The sequence below is a fragment of the Notolepis coatsorum genome, assembly GCF_963971535.1.
Source record: "Notolepis coatsorum genome assembly, chromosome: 17".
NCBI lineage: Eukaryota > Metazoa > Chordata > Actinopteri > Aulopiformes > Paralepididae > Notolepis > Notolepis coatsorum.
Window position 1 is genome coordinate 60,817,446 of NC_140181.1, and position 16,404 is coordinate 60,833,849.

The 16,404-nt window shown below is 42.9% G+C and overlaps 1 protein-coding gene across 1 annotated transcript in view; it reads right to left on the minus strand.

Moving 5' to 3' along the window:
• Positions 1–16,404, minus strand: part of LOC311244596 (contactin-4-like) — a gene marked incomplete at both ends in the record, with an annotated part of 367,297 nt that overhangs the window by 149,198 nt on the left and 201,695 nt on the right. Inside the window, 4 exons of the mRNA XM_084334191.1 lie at positions 4,256–4,395; positions 9,396–9,580; positions 10,050–10,152; positions 10,426–10,629. Coding sequence (XP_084190317.1) covers positions 4,256–4,395; positions 9,396–9,580; positions 10,050–10,152; positions 10,426–10,629 — 632 coding nt within the window. The remainder of the gene's footprint in view (positions 1–4,255; positions 4,396–9,395; positions 9,581–10,049; positions 10,153–10,425; positions 10,630–16,404) is intronic.

A 16,404-nucleotide genomic window follows, 5' to 3' on the forward strand; every position in this document is an offset into this window, starting at 1 on the left:
ACAGATTAATCAGAAAATCAAAAGAGACATAGAAAGATGGACAGTAATGCCTCTAGACTTTAGCTCAAGGATCGAAATCATAAAGATGAATATATTACCAAGGTTACTATACCTATTTCAGGCTCTACCTATATTAATACCACAAAGCCAGTTCAGGGAATGGAATAAACAGATATCAAGATTCATATGGGGGGGGGGGGAAAGGCCAAGGATCAGATATGTGACTCTACAATTACCAAAGGAGAAAGGAGGAATGGCAATACCCAGTTTAGAAGATTACTACTACGCAGCACAGCTGATAATAGTAGAATGTTGGTGCAACGAGAATTATGAAGCCAAATGGAAAGACATAGAAACAAAAAATGAGGGACTCAAAGTGCAGGCACTAATAGGAGACAGGGAGCTATACAGAAGAAAGGAACAACTAATAGACCCAATTACCAAATTCACTATAATATATGGAACAAGATAGTAAAGAAATACAAGCTAGAAAAATAAACCAAGATACTGAGATGGATAACGCACGACAACTAATTTAAACCAGGGATAGAAGATCAGGGGTTCAAAAGATGGGAGAGGGGGGGGGGGGGCATAACAGCAATATGTTACAATGATAGAAGGAGGGGAGATCCAGACTCTACAAAAATTGAAAGAAAGATTCGGACTAGACAGATTAGAGACTACTACAACAAGGAAATACAACTAGACAAAGACAAAGATCAGAATGGGATAATTAGGATAATGGTAAAAGCACACGAAGGAAGGAAGGGGGGGATATCAGCACTATATCAGGCAATAATGGACAGCAAGGACATCACAACCATATATATAAAGGAAAAGTGGGAGAAGGAATTAGAAGGAGATAACAGAAGAAGAATGGTATAACATATGTAAGATACAACACACAGCCACAGGGTCAAGGATATGGAGGGAGTTTGGGTGGGAAAACATAATTAGATTCTTTATAACACCAGAAATACAGGGCAACTATACACCAACACAGAAACCATGCTGGAGAAAATGTGGACAGGAAATAGCAAACCACACACACATATTCTGGGGATGTCAGATAATAAAGAACTATTGGGAAGAGATAGGAGAGATAATAAATGAAATAGTAGGATATGAAATACCCCAGACAGGCCAAGTATTGTATTTAGGGAACTTAACACAGGAAGGAATTCAGGGGGAAGACAAATACTTGATTAAGATATTACTAGTAGCAGCCAAGAAAGCATTGACGAAAATGTGGTATAGAGTAGAAGCACCGACGAGGGAACAATGGACAGAGATAGTGGGGGGGATACAGGAAATGGAGAGAATCACACATAGGCTGAGGCTACAAGACGAGAAGTTTGAGTCAAAAGGGGAGAAGTGGGAAGAGTATAGGAAGAAAAGAAACGACATCACAGGAGAGTGAAAAGGAGACAAGAAGAGAAATAGAAATAGAAATGAAAATAAACTATGAAGGTACCAAATAACCCATGTCACTTTATTCTTTTATCTCTTTTCTTTGTTTTTGTTTTTTTGTTTTCCCCTTTCCCTTTAGTTAATTTATTTTAGGTCAACTCTTCATTTGATTTTGATATTATTTTCTACTATCAGCTATATCTTTTAGTTATTATCTGTCGAATTGTATTGTACTGTCTTTTATAATTTTGACCGCCAATTGTATTGTTGTATGTGGATGTTTGTTTGTAAATCAAGAAACTGAAAATAAAAATGTAAGTAAAAATATATATATATATATTATTATCCATTTATTGGAAATACATTGTGTGGATATGAAAGGCTCCTCAGATGTAGAATCTAGAGACCAGGCTGTAGTCAAAGCTGTATTTTAGCATAAAGGGAATAATAGATGCTGATGATCAGAGAAGGGGGACTGCTGGGGTCTGGGCCTACACAGTCTGTCTCTCCTTAATCCTCTGTCCAACAGGAGAGTTTTATCTTGTTCCAATATGTTATTCAGAGTCACTGCCTGCTCACTCTGACCTTGGAAGCACTGCAGGGCACAGCATGTACATGCAGACTGATGGCGCCTGGTTACTCTTTAAACAGTTAAAATGGGGTTGGGGAGCTTGGGAGACATTCTGTTGACTCCAATATGAATGATGTTTTATAGCCTTTGAACTAGTTCCCATTGAAACAAAACAAAAACAGAATTCAGAATGAAATGCATTCACACACACACACACACACACACACACACACACACACACACACACACACACACACACACACACACACACACACACACACACACACACACACACACACACACACACACACACACACACACACACACACACACACACACACACACACACACACACACAACCTCCATGCCCAATTGCAGCCTCCTAGGGTGAAACCTGTGGCCGCTAGAAGGTGGGGACATGTCTGTGGACCAACCAACCGACCGACTGACCAAACAAGCTGCTGGCCGGAGCTCAAAAGGAAAGCTGCTTAATTATTATCTTTTGGGGGGAAACTCCTGCATTTGTTTTTAATAACTTCATTACCATGAAATGATGGAGACATATTTACCAAAGGAAACTAGAATCAGGGCCAGGTTGTGTTAGTTTGGGATGCTGTGTGTGTTAGTGCCATAGCTACATGTGAGGACACTAAGGTCCAGACATCTGTAATTATCTTCCCTATGAAACTGAATATTGCCACAGCTGTGCTAGAAAATCTACTTTCACATGTTTCTGCTATACAACCGTACTGTCTGTCTTGTGTCGCATACAAGGCATTTTCCTTGTTTCCTATGGAAAGGCGAACTGCATGGTGCACGAGACGCACTGCCTGCTCCATGCGATGCGCCTCGCTTCTATGTGCGCACTACTCAGTTGACCTTTCTCAAACTCCGCCCTATTTCCAGAGGGTCTCCCTAAAAATGGGGAATAGTTACATTTCACTAAAATTGTATTTACAAGTTTTCCCAATGAAAGAATGTATAAGAATTACTTTGGGGGTCCTTCACACAGAGAACCACTGCCTTAGATGGCTGAACGTTGTTTCGTAGCAAATCATGATAGCTACAAAATATCTACATAATACCAATACCACTACTACTACTACTACTACTACTACTACTACTACTACTACTACTACTACTACTACTACTACTACTACTACTACTACTACTACTACTACTACTACTACTACTACTACTACTACTACTACTACTACTACTACTACTACTACTACTACTACTACTACTACTACTACTAATAATAATAATGAAATAGACCAATGACTAATGATAACAATTGGGTATGGGTGTGCATTCTTGTCTGTAACCTTCTGGACGGATTGAAAGCTCAGCAATGTAGAACAGACTACCAAGTAGTAATGAAATCAGAGGCGTCCCTGTTTACTGTGAGCAGATCCAAACTGGTGTGCTTTCAACTAGGAGTTATCGGGTTAGTAGCCACTAATATCTCCATTACATTAACATCTACATTACATTTACATCTTCATGTATCACAGTAACTTTGTTGATTTCAACACAGCAGGGCAGCATGTCATTGATTGGAGAGACAGGCCTACCCACAGTGACCACGTTGAACACAAATCTCTAAATCAGAAAGAGAGAAGAGTGTTTATGTCGCAAAGAAAAGGTTACATTTTTGCAGTGTTCCATTTACTAAAATGGGTACAAAGCAGGGGGAATGCCTAATGAGAAGGCCTTAATCAGGCTTGATGTGATACCTTCATCACATTGGGTCTGATGAAAATTGAAATACCTAAATAGACCCAAAAATCTATAATATATATTTCTTTGTAACTGAGACGGTGTCATGACTCTTCCTCTTTATGTATTCAGGGTTGCACCTCTGCTCCGATCGTTAGAGCATATTGATCATTCTACAATCAGGCTCTTAGATACAAGTCAGTAGTATTCAATATTTGATTCTCTGACTTTTGAATGTGCTATTTTCTTGTGTGCTAAATTAAACACTCCAAACATTAACTAAAGTAAATTCCACTCACTCCATATTTAACCATGTTAAACCAGTGTAACAATAATATTTGGAGGTATTATGCAGTGAACTGGAGTAAAAAATAATTAAGATCACATTCCAGCTTCACGGTGGATCACATTGAAAGGAAAACAAATACAAATGTTTTAAATCGTTTTGATAGTCAAATCGTGACCCCAATAATCACAATCACATCGAATTGTGTTGACCCTGGGGTGATTCCCACCCTATCGGATGAACTGCTTTGTCCGAACGTTCCCCACCTCCAAGGGGTCCAGAGGCTCTCCGTTCTTCAGCCAGCGGTAGGATGGCTTGGGCTTGGCACTGGCCTTGCACTCCCACACCAGGGTGTCGTCGATGGGCTTCTGGGCGTCCTCAGGCTTCTCCATCAGGTGAGGGGAAGCTGGGAGGAATACAAAAAATAAGTGTTGCAGTCACATACCACATAAAAAAAAAATTATAAAAAAATAATAACATACCACCCGCACCTCACCGGTAATGACCGGGTCAGCGGTTAGGAATTACAGATGGGTTACAGTTAGCATATAAATCGATGAAGCAACCGAGCAAGCAGTTCATTAATGAATCAACCAAGTGCACCGATCGTCAATCTACTTCCCATTAACCCAAACCTGACCCCTGCTTGGAAGAAAATAAAAAGAAAAAAAGAAGAAGAAAACACCTGTAAAAGGTTAATGGGAGAAAGGTTCAATAACCCCTCTCCTGAAACCATTTACTGTAAAATGGAAAGGTAACAGATACGTCATTAAATTAGTTCCGTTCCTGTTTGATGCCCGGTATTTTCACAAGAGTGTGATTTACAGAGCATGCAATATTTCTGACGGGTAAAACGCCAAGGGGCTAGTATTTCTTCACACCAGCGGAACCTGGACATTCACAATTTCTGTCTTTAGAAAAGTCCCCCAATTTCCAGCAAAAAAAACTACTGTATATTTACGACGTCGGTCCCGGTGCCACGTAAATGACTGGCACCTTATCTCTGGCAACAACGGCGGGAGATTAATGTCCTTTACGAGCCACCATATAAATACTGTGTGTGGGGAGGGTCAAGGAGAGCTGGATGGCTCTGTGCGTATGTCACCTCGCCTGCCTCTCTCTCTGAGCACACACTCATCATGGGTACGTCTACATGTTTCTGAAAAAAAAACATCTCTGAGTGAGGAAAATAATCATTCCTTTTGGCACAGAAGCAGTCCTGCCTGAGCCTGTTGTTTCCTCCTGCAGTCCAAATAAAACGAAAAACAACTTATTAGACGCTAGAAAATAAACGTTTTGAAGAGTAAAGACCACAATAGTATTTATTTTGGCCAAAAATACTTCAGGGTTTGTTTTATGTTGATTATTGCGGCGGGTATTCCTTATCTTCTATAGCAGAGAGGGTTTCTGAATGCATTGTCTGAAGTGTGCGTTCCCTCAACAAAGACAAAATTCAGACTAATTCAATGAACATTTAAAAGGGCGGAATAAAGAGACTGTTCCGCCTGAAAGAAATATTGGATATTATTCCATTATTGGAAAACAAGCGCCCTCTCCCTCTGTGCTCCTTTAACAATGCAGAAAACAGTATGATGAATGCACTGGGAAGCAGGCAAACAATACTGCACAAAAAATATATTACCGTCTAAAAACAGATACCACATGACAGCCACTCGAAGATATTACAAATGAGACTGCCAGAGATACGAAAACATAACGCAAGAGTGGAAGACACCGGCGAAAAGGCTACTGCTCCACGTCTATCGGATCTTCCACGGGACTATTCAAACTTATCCCGACTGCTTAAACATGATCTCATTTCATAAAAGGAAAGGGCAATTAAGTGGGAAATTGAAAAAGAGAGAGGGGAGGGGGGAGGGGGCTTATTGTTCCCGTGCCAGCATTGGTCGGGTGTTGCAAACACCAGATCCCCCCATATTGATTCCCTGATTCCTCTATAGAGTTGATGGATGTCCCGCAAGCGCCCGTCTATGGGAGTTTAAAATGAGATTACAGATTTTTATCACTTGGCATCCCGCCAGTCTGCAGCGGGGGCTTTGAGGGAAGAGACGAGAGGGACTTAAAGCACACAGGGAGAAACACGACTCCCACGCGACTAATGCAGGGGGAGAGAGAGAGAGAGAGAGAGAGAGAGAGAGAGAGAAAGAGATAGAGAGAGAGATAGAGAGATAGAGAGAGAGATAGGGCACAGAGGGCCGCACGACTTTGGTGCCAAAGTAACCACAGGGATCCTGCTATTCTCTAATTCTCGAATGTTTATTTATTTCATTCATGTCTTTTTTTAATCTACTTTTTCTCCCCATTTTTCTATTTTTCTCCCGTCCCCAATTTCGTATTGTCCAATTCTACCCTCCCCTGTCTCGAACGTTGTTAGGCCATGCCTCCCACTGGCCGGCTGCAATGTGGACGAAGCCTTGCATCACGTGTTCCCTCCGGTACTCGAGGAGGCAGCCGTCGCATCTTTTCACCTGCACAGCGCGATCTCTCAGCGGCGAGGGTCTGCGTGGGAGGGACACGCCGCCCCTCGTCGCTTCCTGATTCTACTGCGCAGGCGCACCAACCGACCTGTAGGAGTCGCTGTCCACAACGTCCGATTCCCACCCACCAGCTTCCCACCCCCTAATACTGCCAATTGTATTAGTATGAACGACCAGCCAAGCTGGTAGCAACGCCGAGAGCTGGGCTCGAACCCAGCATCTCCTGCATTGGTGGCGAGGCGCCTTGCCCACTGCGCCACCTAGCCGCCCTATATTTCATTCATGTCTTGATTATATGGATTCTTTTTATGCATTTTCTTTTTTACAGACATCACATTTTATATATATAAAAAAAGCAAATAGCACTTGTATTGATAAATTTGATCTAGCAGGGGTGACGTGGAATAATTTGACCAGATATTATTCACAGGGGCGGACAGAGTTTACTGACAGAATGACATGTTGCAACATGGAGAGACCCGGCGTTACAGCAATGGCCTTATAGCCTAGATCTCTGTAGAACGATGAGCTAACAAAGTATTTATACAGGAGAGTAGATAAAACAAGTGGAGCATTGACATACATAATATGAATTATAGATATGTATGATGTACAGAGACATCTGGATAATGACGTATGAGTGGTAGTAAGAGACAGAGAGAGGGGGAGATAGTGTGTTTGTGCATGTGTATGTTAGAAAGAGAGAGAGAGGAGGAGCGATAAAGGGGGAGAGAGTGAAAGAGAGAGAGAAAGGGGGAAAGTGAGAAAGATAGAGAGAGAGAGAGAGAGAGAGAGAGAGAGAGAGAGAGAGAGAGAGAGAGAGAGAGAGAGAGAGAGAGAGAGAGAGAGAGAGAGAGAGAGAGAGAGAGAGAGAGAGAGAGAGAGAGAGAGAGAGAGAGAGAGAGAGAGAGAGGAGAGAGGAGAGAGAGAGAGAGAGAGGAGAGAAGGAGGGAGAGAGAGAGAGAGAGAGAGAGAGAGAGAGTGTGGTCAATTTCCCCTATCTACCTAGGGGTGAGATGGCAAATATTAACCATACAGTGTATGCTGTCTAGATTGCTTAGACTGCAAAATATGGACTGTATTTATATACAGCGCTTTTATTGAACGGGAACCATCTGATTACCAGACGACCGCTCTGCCCCGACATGTTGCCCCGACATGTATTGAGATAGTTAACATCTGTTAAGTATTTAATTTTTTACATTAATTGTTAGTTTATTGTTTTAAAAGTCCAATAATGTTGTGTGTCCACCAGACCAGTGAACATTGGGGTGAGCAACAAAATCACTACTCAAGGGTTAAACACTCATCAGAGCCCATTATAGTAAATCTTATTTTTTAATGAGGATCTCTCGTGTTTGATCCTCATCCCCACCTACAGGTTATCTTCAGTGTCTCATCCTTCCTACAGGTAGTGATACAAAAAACTGCTTTATTATCATATCAAAGGCATCAAATGTGAATTTGATGATTTTTCATCAGGGCCCATCCCCTGCGGGGGCCTTGTGCACAGCCATCATCAAATGCATAAACAGTCAAATAAATGGGAGAGAGAAACCATAAAGAATCCTTCATTCGGGGGCCATTAAAAGCTTTCTCAGCAAATGGACCATAAGTCCAGTCTTGCTTGGAGGAGGGAGTATAAATCAGTGTGTGCAGCAGAGCCCCAGGTTAGGCTCCAGCACAATAAAGACCTGTCAGGAATGAACTATTGCTAATAGCCTAATTTACTACCTCATTCCACTATATGATGCAGTTATATATGGATCCTAATAAAAGCTACAGAATGCATGACAACAAATATAACTTCTGTTGAGGGGGTGGGGTGGGGTGGGGGGTGAACTAGACCAACTTTTATAAGGCCAGCGATTTTACGTTTATGATTGGTAGCGCAGAACCTCCCTTGTGGGTTTCTTCTCTCCATCACTCTCTCTTTTTTCTCGATGAAATGTGAAGACTGCAACACAATGGGTGGAGGATTTGAGACCATTATGATATGGTAGAAAACAGAATTGTGTCCAGGAGCAGTTGCTAAATAATTATTGGCATTTGGGGTGGGGTTTACCACAATTTGGACCATTTAAATAGAGTCTGGTAAACTGTCAAACACAAGTATGTATAAGTACATTTACATTTTAAAAAGTCTGGTCCTCTAACCAAGTTCAAATGGACATTAAGAAATATCTGACACTAATATTTGACTGGTAGGGAAAAACTGTCCATAAGTTGAAACCATTCATTCCTGAAATAATTGGAGAGGAACTGGATAGCTATGGTCATATCGCAGACATATTTCTGATACAGGATAAATATGTATTTTATTTTTATTTAACCAATTTGTTTGACTTGAATTCAAATATGTAATTGAGATTAAGAATCTCTTTTGCAAGAGAGACCTGGCCATGACAGCAGCATTTAAAACATACATTCAAGTTACAGGCGCTACAACATAAAACAAATGCAAAATAAATACATTGAATAATATCGTACAAAATACATTGTTTTCAGGGCCAGGGTTAAAGAATGTGAGGTATTTAGAAACACAGACAGCTCCTGATTAACTCTGTTTCCAGAACTTTCATTAATGTTTTAAATGCATCAGTAATTCGATTTTCCAGCCACAAGTTAGCTTGTATTGTATTCCAGTGGATGACCTTGAGGTACAGATAATAAGGTAATAAGGTCAGACAAGTGAAGGCTATAGCTACCAATGGTGCGTGATATGAAAGTGCACAGATAGGAGGAGAGCAAACCAAAAATGGATTTATGAATAAATATGAGTCAATGGGTGTGCTCCGCATAGACAAAGAGGGCCAATTATCCTTGTTGGCGTACAGGGTACAGTAATGTATGAGAACCCCCCCTCCCCCCTCCTCCTCCTCCTCCTCCTACTCCTCCTCCTACCCACCATAGAAAGAGAGCTTTCCCTTCACAGAGTTCCTGCCCCGGATGTTTTCGGCCACACACTCGTACTGGCCCGCGTCCTCCGGCTGGAAGTAGGGGATCTCTAGCACTCCACTGGCTTTGTTCACGTCCACTTTCCTCCCGAAAGACACCCCGTCCACTCTCCTCCAGCTGATTGCTGGCACGGGGCTATAACACGGGACACAGGCAAGACAAGAGAGCACGCGTGAAGGAAGATATATCAATAACGCACTTTGGTTTCGTTTCACAGACAGGGACTCTCGCCCCTACTCCAAGATTAAATCCCTTCGGTTAATTGAAAAACCATGTTAATGCACAATTGAAATCTGCCCGTTCCCTTTACAGACTCTGCTTATTAACACGAGTTAGTGTGCTTTCTCCTTGTGTATAAATAGCCTAACAACTCTGAGAGTGCTCCTATTTTCCCCAATCGAGTGCCTAACTACGCCTCTCGCTGTCGACTGTATAAAGCCGCCATGCAAAGCACATCAATGGCTCATTATAATGTGAAGTGTTCCGCCTGTGACTTCATTTTGTCTGGGTCCTCGAGGCTTACCATGCAGCTTAAAAACAACAGTAGGTCACACAGCTAATGGCGCAGTTGAACACTGGCATAATAACACGCAGAGGGACTCACTTTCCGAGTGCAAAGCATTCCAGCTTCACGGTGGAGCCCTTGGCGACGGGAACAATGTCCGGGAACTGCACCTCGATCTTTGGCTCGTATTCGCCCATCACACCTGGCAGGGCGGTACAGCACAAGGCCAAACACGTTGTTAATGCCATCCTTGTTTGATGGGATGTCTTCCAGTTCAGCTCTGACATTTATCAAATGTCCCGGGCCGGGAGTGCTATAGCCTGGTTCGGTTTAAGGGTCATTGAAAAACAAAGCGCCTCCAAGTCAGCCTTCCGTCACTCTGAACCCCCCCCCATGCAACCGCTTGACTCACAAAAGGTAATGTGTTGTTATGTATATGTGAAATGAGCGGTGGGTACTCCCTCACAACCCTTACCGTCGACCCGCAGCACGAGGGGAGTCGGCGGGCCTTGAACGTTGGTCTTGGTGACGGTGTGGGTGACCACGCAGGTGTAGTTGCCCACGTCGGACGGTTCTACTTTGGCGATGTACAGGTTGCCTGTCTTCTGGGACACAAAGCGCCGGCTGTCCTGGACCACAAACGACGGATACTCATTGAAGATCCAGGTGAAGGTGAGCTCTGGAAACAGCAGATGGAGAAAAAAGAAACAGAATATGAGCATCAACATCAACTGTATTTTACATAGGGGGGGGAATGAAGTCATTAATGACTAAATAAATGATATATCCCTCGCCCACTTCATTTGAATGAGTGATTATCCATTCATAATATGATTTAAAAAAATAAATAAAAAAAGGAATCCCCAAATGTTGTCGTTATGCCATTTACCTTCCTGGTCGTCTCGTGTACAGATCAGTGTTTGAGTCTAAAAACATGGATCAAGTGAAAGCATCACGCAAGTCACCGCAAGGTGCAAAGGCAGATGTCTGGTTGCATTTTGGATTTAAAAAACATGACGACAGAGAAGAGCTGGGTAAAAGCAAAGCCATTATGTAAGCTGTGCAAAGTGGAGGTGAAATATTGTGGAAATACAACAAATCTATGAAACCACTTACTGAGACATCACCCAGACGTGACATATGCAAAAGCCAATGTTCCAAAAAAAAGTACATTCATGTAACTGTTTGAGAGTCAATTCTTAATGTAAACATTGATATTTTTAACAATGCAACATGTTAGAGGGTTCATTGAACCATTTATAGCATTGAATCGAATCAAATCAAATCGGAAACCGAATCGATTCGGGACCTTGTGAATCGGAATCAAATTGTTTTGGGAAATCAGTGGCGATACCCAGCCCTAAACTGGTAAATTTGCAGTATAGCGTTAGCGTATAACAACTTCACGGTACACTGGACTAATGCACTACTGGACTCGCTCACTACTCTTTCTTCTAAAGCTGAAATCACACTGTAAACGATGCTGCTACAGCATAGTATGGAATGTTCTGCATGTCTTCCTCTGAGGTTCTTCTGGCCTGGAATGTACCACGTGTGTCAGAACCGCATGTATTATTAAACATGTTGTGCCTCAGCAGCACCAATGCCAACAAAACACATTCCCGTAGGCAGTGGTTAGGCTATACTTGATGAATATCCCTCGAGTTGTGTTCCGGTCAAAGTTGGACGATTTATAACCTCCCTCTATCAAAAATATGGTTTCTTTGATCTGATTGCCTGAAGGCTTCATGAATTCCTCCACACTAGGCATCTGAGCATATATAATAAATCTTTCACCTTTATTCAAACTCTGTACATCTGTGGTGTTTCTGGTCAAATCTGACCAAATACAAAATGAATGGGTGAGACTATAATAAAGCACATACAGTATTACAGGGTATTACATGGTAGTACAGGGTACTACATGGTAGTACAGGGTATTACATGGCACTACATAGTACTACGGGATACTACATGGTACTTTAGGGTATTTTGTGGTAGTACAGGGTATTACATGGTACTATAGGGTATTACATGATACTACATAGTAGGCTACTACAGGATACTACATTATTATTACATGGTACTTGTAACTGAGGGGTACAATTCCCTGACTGTATTGATAAGTATGGTATCATTAAACCACTACCGCTTTATGTACTTTAATTACTGGCCATACAGTACACGATATCTAAGTATGATGAACACTTTCCCACATATGAAATCAGGTCCACACAAAGGTAATAGTCAAATATTTAATATATAGCAAAGGGTACATATAATAGTTACTTATTACATTTATGATTTGAATGCACTTGTAAGGCAAATGAGTATTCGTAGGCAAATCAACACTGAATGTCCAATCTCTGGTTACACAGGAAGCAAGTATACAACCTGGCTCTTAGGGAATTATAGCGATGGTCACTTAATGATTATAGCTGGATAATATACTGAAGGGGTCCCGCCGGTTGTAAGCCAGTAGGGGGGGTAGGAGAGCCGTCGGCTGTATCCCGTCTGGTCAACAATTTCTAGGGAGAGTCCAGGTACAGAACACAGTGCCCGTAGAACCTTGATCCGCAGATGAATACACTTGGGCTCTCTTGTAGACGATAGCTGTAGCTGTCGGTCCACAACGAAGAAGAAGCGAGGCGACCTCAGTCTGGTCTGAGCGCCGTCTCACCTTGGCTCCTCTCGGGGTAAATCCAACACTCACCGGTGTTGGCGATTATCCGCTCCACAAATCAAAGCACCAAAGCAAATAGATATTCCATGCCGTATAGGCTCAGCAGTCGTCGGGGTAGGTAATCCAATGTGCAGGTCCACTCGTCCTCGCCTAGAACTCCTCGGATGAAAGCACCACGCGTGGTCTGCCCAACCTGGTTAAGACTCTAGATAACGCGAGGAAACGATGGGGGTGCTGCTCACTTTTGAACTCTAACCGAACGATGCACCATACACAATAGACTATTATTACTTAATAGAAATACGGTGCCAAACTCTGGCAATTCAGCTATTAATTCGCACGAGGTCTCACTGCTATTCTAAGGCCAAACAGGCCGTACTACACTGCACGCGGTATCGTGGGGTGAGGCTTCACGTCTTGTTACTTAGTTGGGTAGAAGGGTAAAGGACTAAGAGGAATTCTACATTTCTTGCGCCATATTTATATGCACAGTGGACAAGTAGTGCCGCTCTGCTTTCGGTAGCCGTATTCCTGCGCGGAGCTGAGGCTAGTAAGGGCATGTCTCGTCGGTACCTTTGAACTTGAACGCCAGGGGCTTGTCCCCGGCGCCTGGTCCTTTTGTCCAATAAGAGAATGAACTATTATGGGCTGTAGTAGAATAAAGGGATATTCCGTGTATATGTACAAGGAATATACAAGGGATATCAAACGATATACAAATACTATTAAATATATATCCATAAATAAATATATATATTCGGTTTAATCTGATCCTTCACAACAGTACTATAGGGTATTAAATGGTACTACATAGTACTACAGGATAGGGATGGGTACCGAATTCGGTACTTTTAAAGGTACAGACGCAGCGCTCAAAAATCAAACCAATTCTGCTGCTTGTCTGCTGCTTGTTGCTGCTTGTGTGCCACTTAAGTCTAGCATTCAGGTGTTAATTTTCCGGGGCTGGTGGCTGGGTGAACAAAGGCAGAGTACTTAACTTAAGTGCTTCCCCAGGGAGGGGGTCGGGGGCTACTGCCCTCAGACCCCCAAGATAATTTGTATATGGGCAGTCTGACTTGGGGTACTGACCATATATTAGTGTTGCAATGCATGATAAGTAAACAGTGAAAAAAGCTAAGAAATCCGATGGGGCTGGGACATTTGGGACGAATACAAATTTAAGATGAACATTTTTCCAGCCTGTGGGAGGAAGTGGAGGTGTGAAATCTGGCACGGTCCAGAACAATAGGAGACACACAATCAGTTTGGAGTGCAGTGGTGGAGGAGTGGTAGAGGAGCAGGAGAGGTTTGAGTTTTGAGCGCTGTATCTGTACCTACCGAAACACGTCGGTACTACCGAGTATCGATTCACGTGAGATACCAAAAAAATATATATAATTATCATTTTACACATTTTAATTATTTTTTTTAACCTTTTTTCTTTTCATGTCAACGTTCACACGCACAATATACACTTACCTAGGATTTGACTTGATTCAACAACAAAGCAGTCCGGGCAATGGCAAGCCGAAAACGGTCGAAAGTGTAGTTATTTGAAGTTTGGATTATTTTTTTCACGACTGAGGTAGGTAAATTACATTTTTAGAGACTAAAGTACAGAAAAAAGGTACCGTTGGGTACCGGTATCGATTCACAGGTACCGGTACCGTATCGGTTCAAATGTGAAAGGTACCCATCCCTACTACAGGACAGGATACTACAGTACATATTACTACAGGGTATTAAATGGTACTACATGTTACTACAGGGTACTACATGGTACTATAGGGTATTAAATGGTACTAATGTTACTACAGAGTATTAGCTGTTACTCCATGGTATTAAATAGTACTACAGGGTACTACATGGTATTAACCTCTTAACGTTCCGACCGCCCGCCCTTCTGCCGCCGCACATCGCAGCACATTTACCCTCATTTGATGGCATCCTGCTGTTTTAGTGTATCTGAACCAATACATTTGATTCAACGTCTCAACTCCAAGTGTGTCTTCATCAGGCATTAACCAATCACTGACTGCCTTTTATCAGCAAGCTTTGTCAACAAACAAACACATTAAATATACAGGGCACATGGTTCAAGTCAGAGGCCTATATCTTTGCCTATATCTAAAGTCTGATCAGCAGTATAAGTGGACACCCTCAGGGATCAAGTACTTAGGGAATCATTATGCTACGCTGATCTTCATAATATTCCTATATCAACAGGGCTTTGTAACATGAGGGGGGGGGGGCTTGATAAGTGAAGACCAATTAATCTCACCCTCTGGGCGAAGCTTGATTCCTTCAAGATGGTGGCTGTGGCAGAGTGTGATTAGACTGCTGCACTAGCGACGCTCCCTGAGGAGAGGTCTAGCAGGGGCCATGGTGGGCGAGTTCTTCAGTGAGGGTGGGCGTGTCCTGCTAACCGAGGCCCTTCTTCATTATTCAATATAAGATTATATTGAGTATTGTGTTTTTTTTTAATGTTGTGAATTGTTTCCTTTTTAGTCGTTATTTTTTCATCTTTAAAACATTGTATGAACCCAGTGGCAGCTAAGTGGCGCAGTGGGCAAGGTGCTCGCCACTAACGCAGGAGATGCTGGGTTCGAGCCCAGCTCTCGGCGTTGCTACCGGCTTGGCTGGTCGTTCATACTAATACAATTGGCAGTATTAGGGGGTGGGAAAGCCGGTGGGTGGGGATTGGACGTTGTGGACAGCGACTCCTACAGGTCGGTTGGTGCGCCTGTACAGCAGAATCAGGAAGCATCGGGGGCAGCGTGAGCCTCCCACGCGTTACTCCTCGCCACTGAGAGATCGCGCTGTGCAGGTGAAAAGATGCGACAGCTGCCTCCTCGTGTACCAGAGGGGACATGTGATGCAAGGCTTGGTCCTCACTGCAGCCGACCAGTGGGAGGCGTAGTCTAGCAACAATCAAGACAGAGGAGGGGAGAATTGAAGGGAGAATTGGCAAGGCGAAATTGGGATGGGAGAAAAATAAGGAGAAAAAGTGGATACAAAAAAAAAACATTGTATGAACCCGCATGTAAAACCGCAGAGATAAAAGAGGCTGTACGTGAAATAAGTTTAAAACCCAGCTGTGCAGTTCATCTCCCTTTGTGCTTGTCATAGAGCAGCAGAAGCCCCTAAATCACCCCTATATTGCAAATCTAGCATAAAAAGTGTATAATGCCCAATAAAATCGATATATTCTGGATCACGCTCTTCAGTGGGGTGCCACCTAGTCTGCGATTCATCATCCGCGTAAAACAAAAAGACTCCCAGCGCTGTGTTGAGTAAATGGAATGCAGTCGGTGACTTTGCTCTAACTATCTGCTGCATTATAAAAATGAATGATGGTGTTTTGACATATTGACACCAGGATAGATTGCTATGGACCATATTGCATCCCTGTCCCAAAAGTAATCTTAGCCGTTGGTAAAAACTTGTCTAAGCGATGACTCTGCACTACAGTGGAGGGAATAATTGAGACGCGAGTTGTGCGGCCGTCTACTGAGTCAGAGGTCTAAGGGGGGGGGGTGAGGACCGCGCGCGCGCGTGTGTGTGTGGGCTCTGACATAGGGTCGCTAAAACAACCTTGCATATCACAATGTGTCACAAGGCATCTTGAAAAAGCCACATTGGGTATGTTTGTCCCAAGGATGCAACCCCCTTCCCAACATCCAGGGGTGGAGTGATTTTGACCTTGTAGGCTACTTGTACCAAAACCCGACCGTGCAAGATCCAATCTCGGAGCCCGTATTTACGCATTCG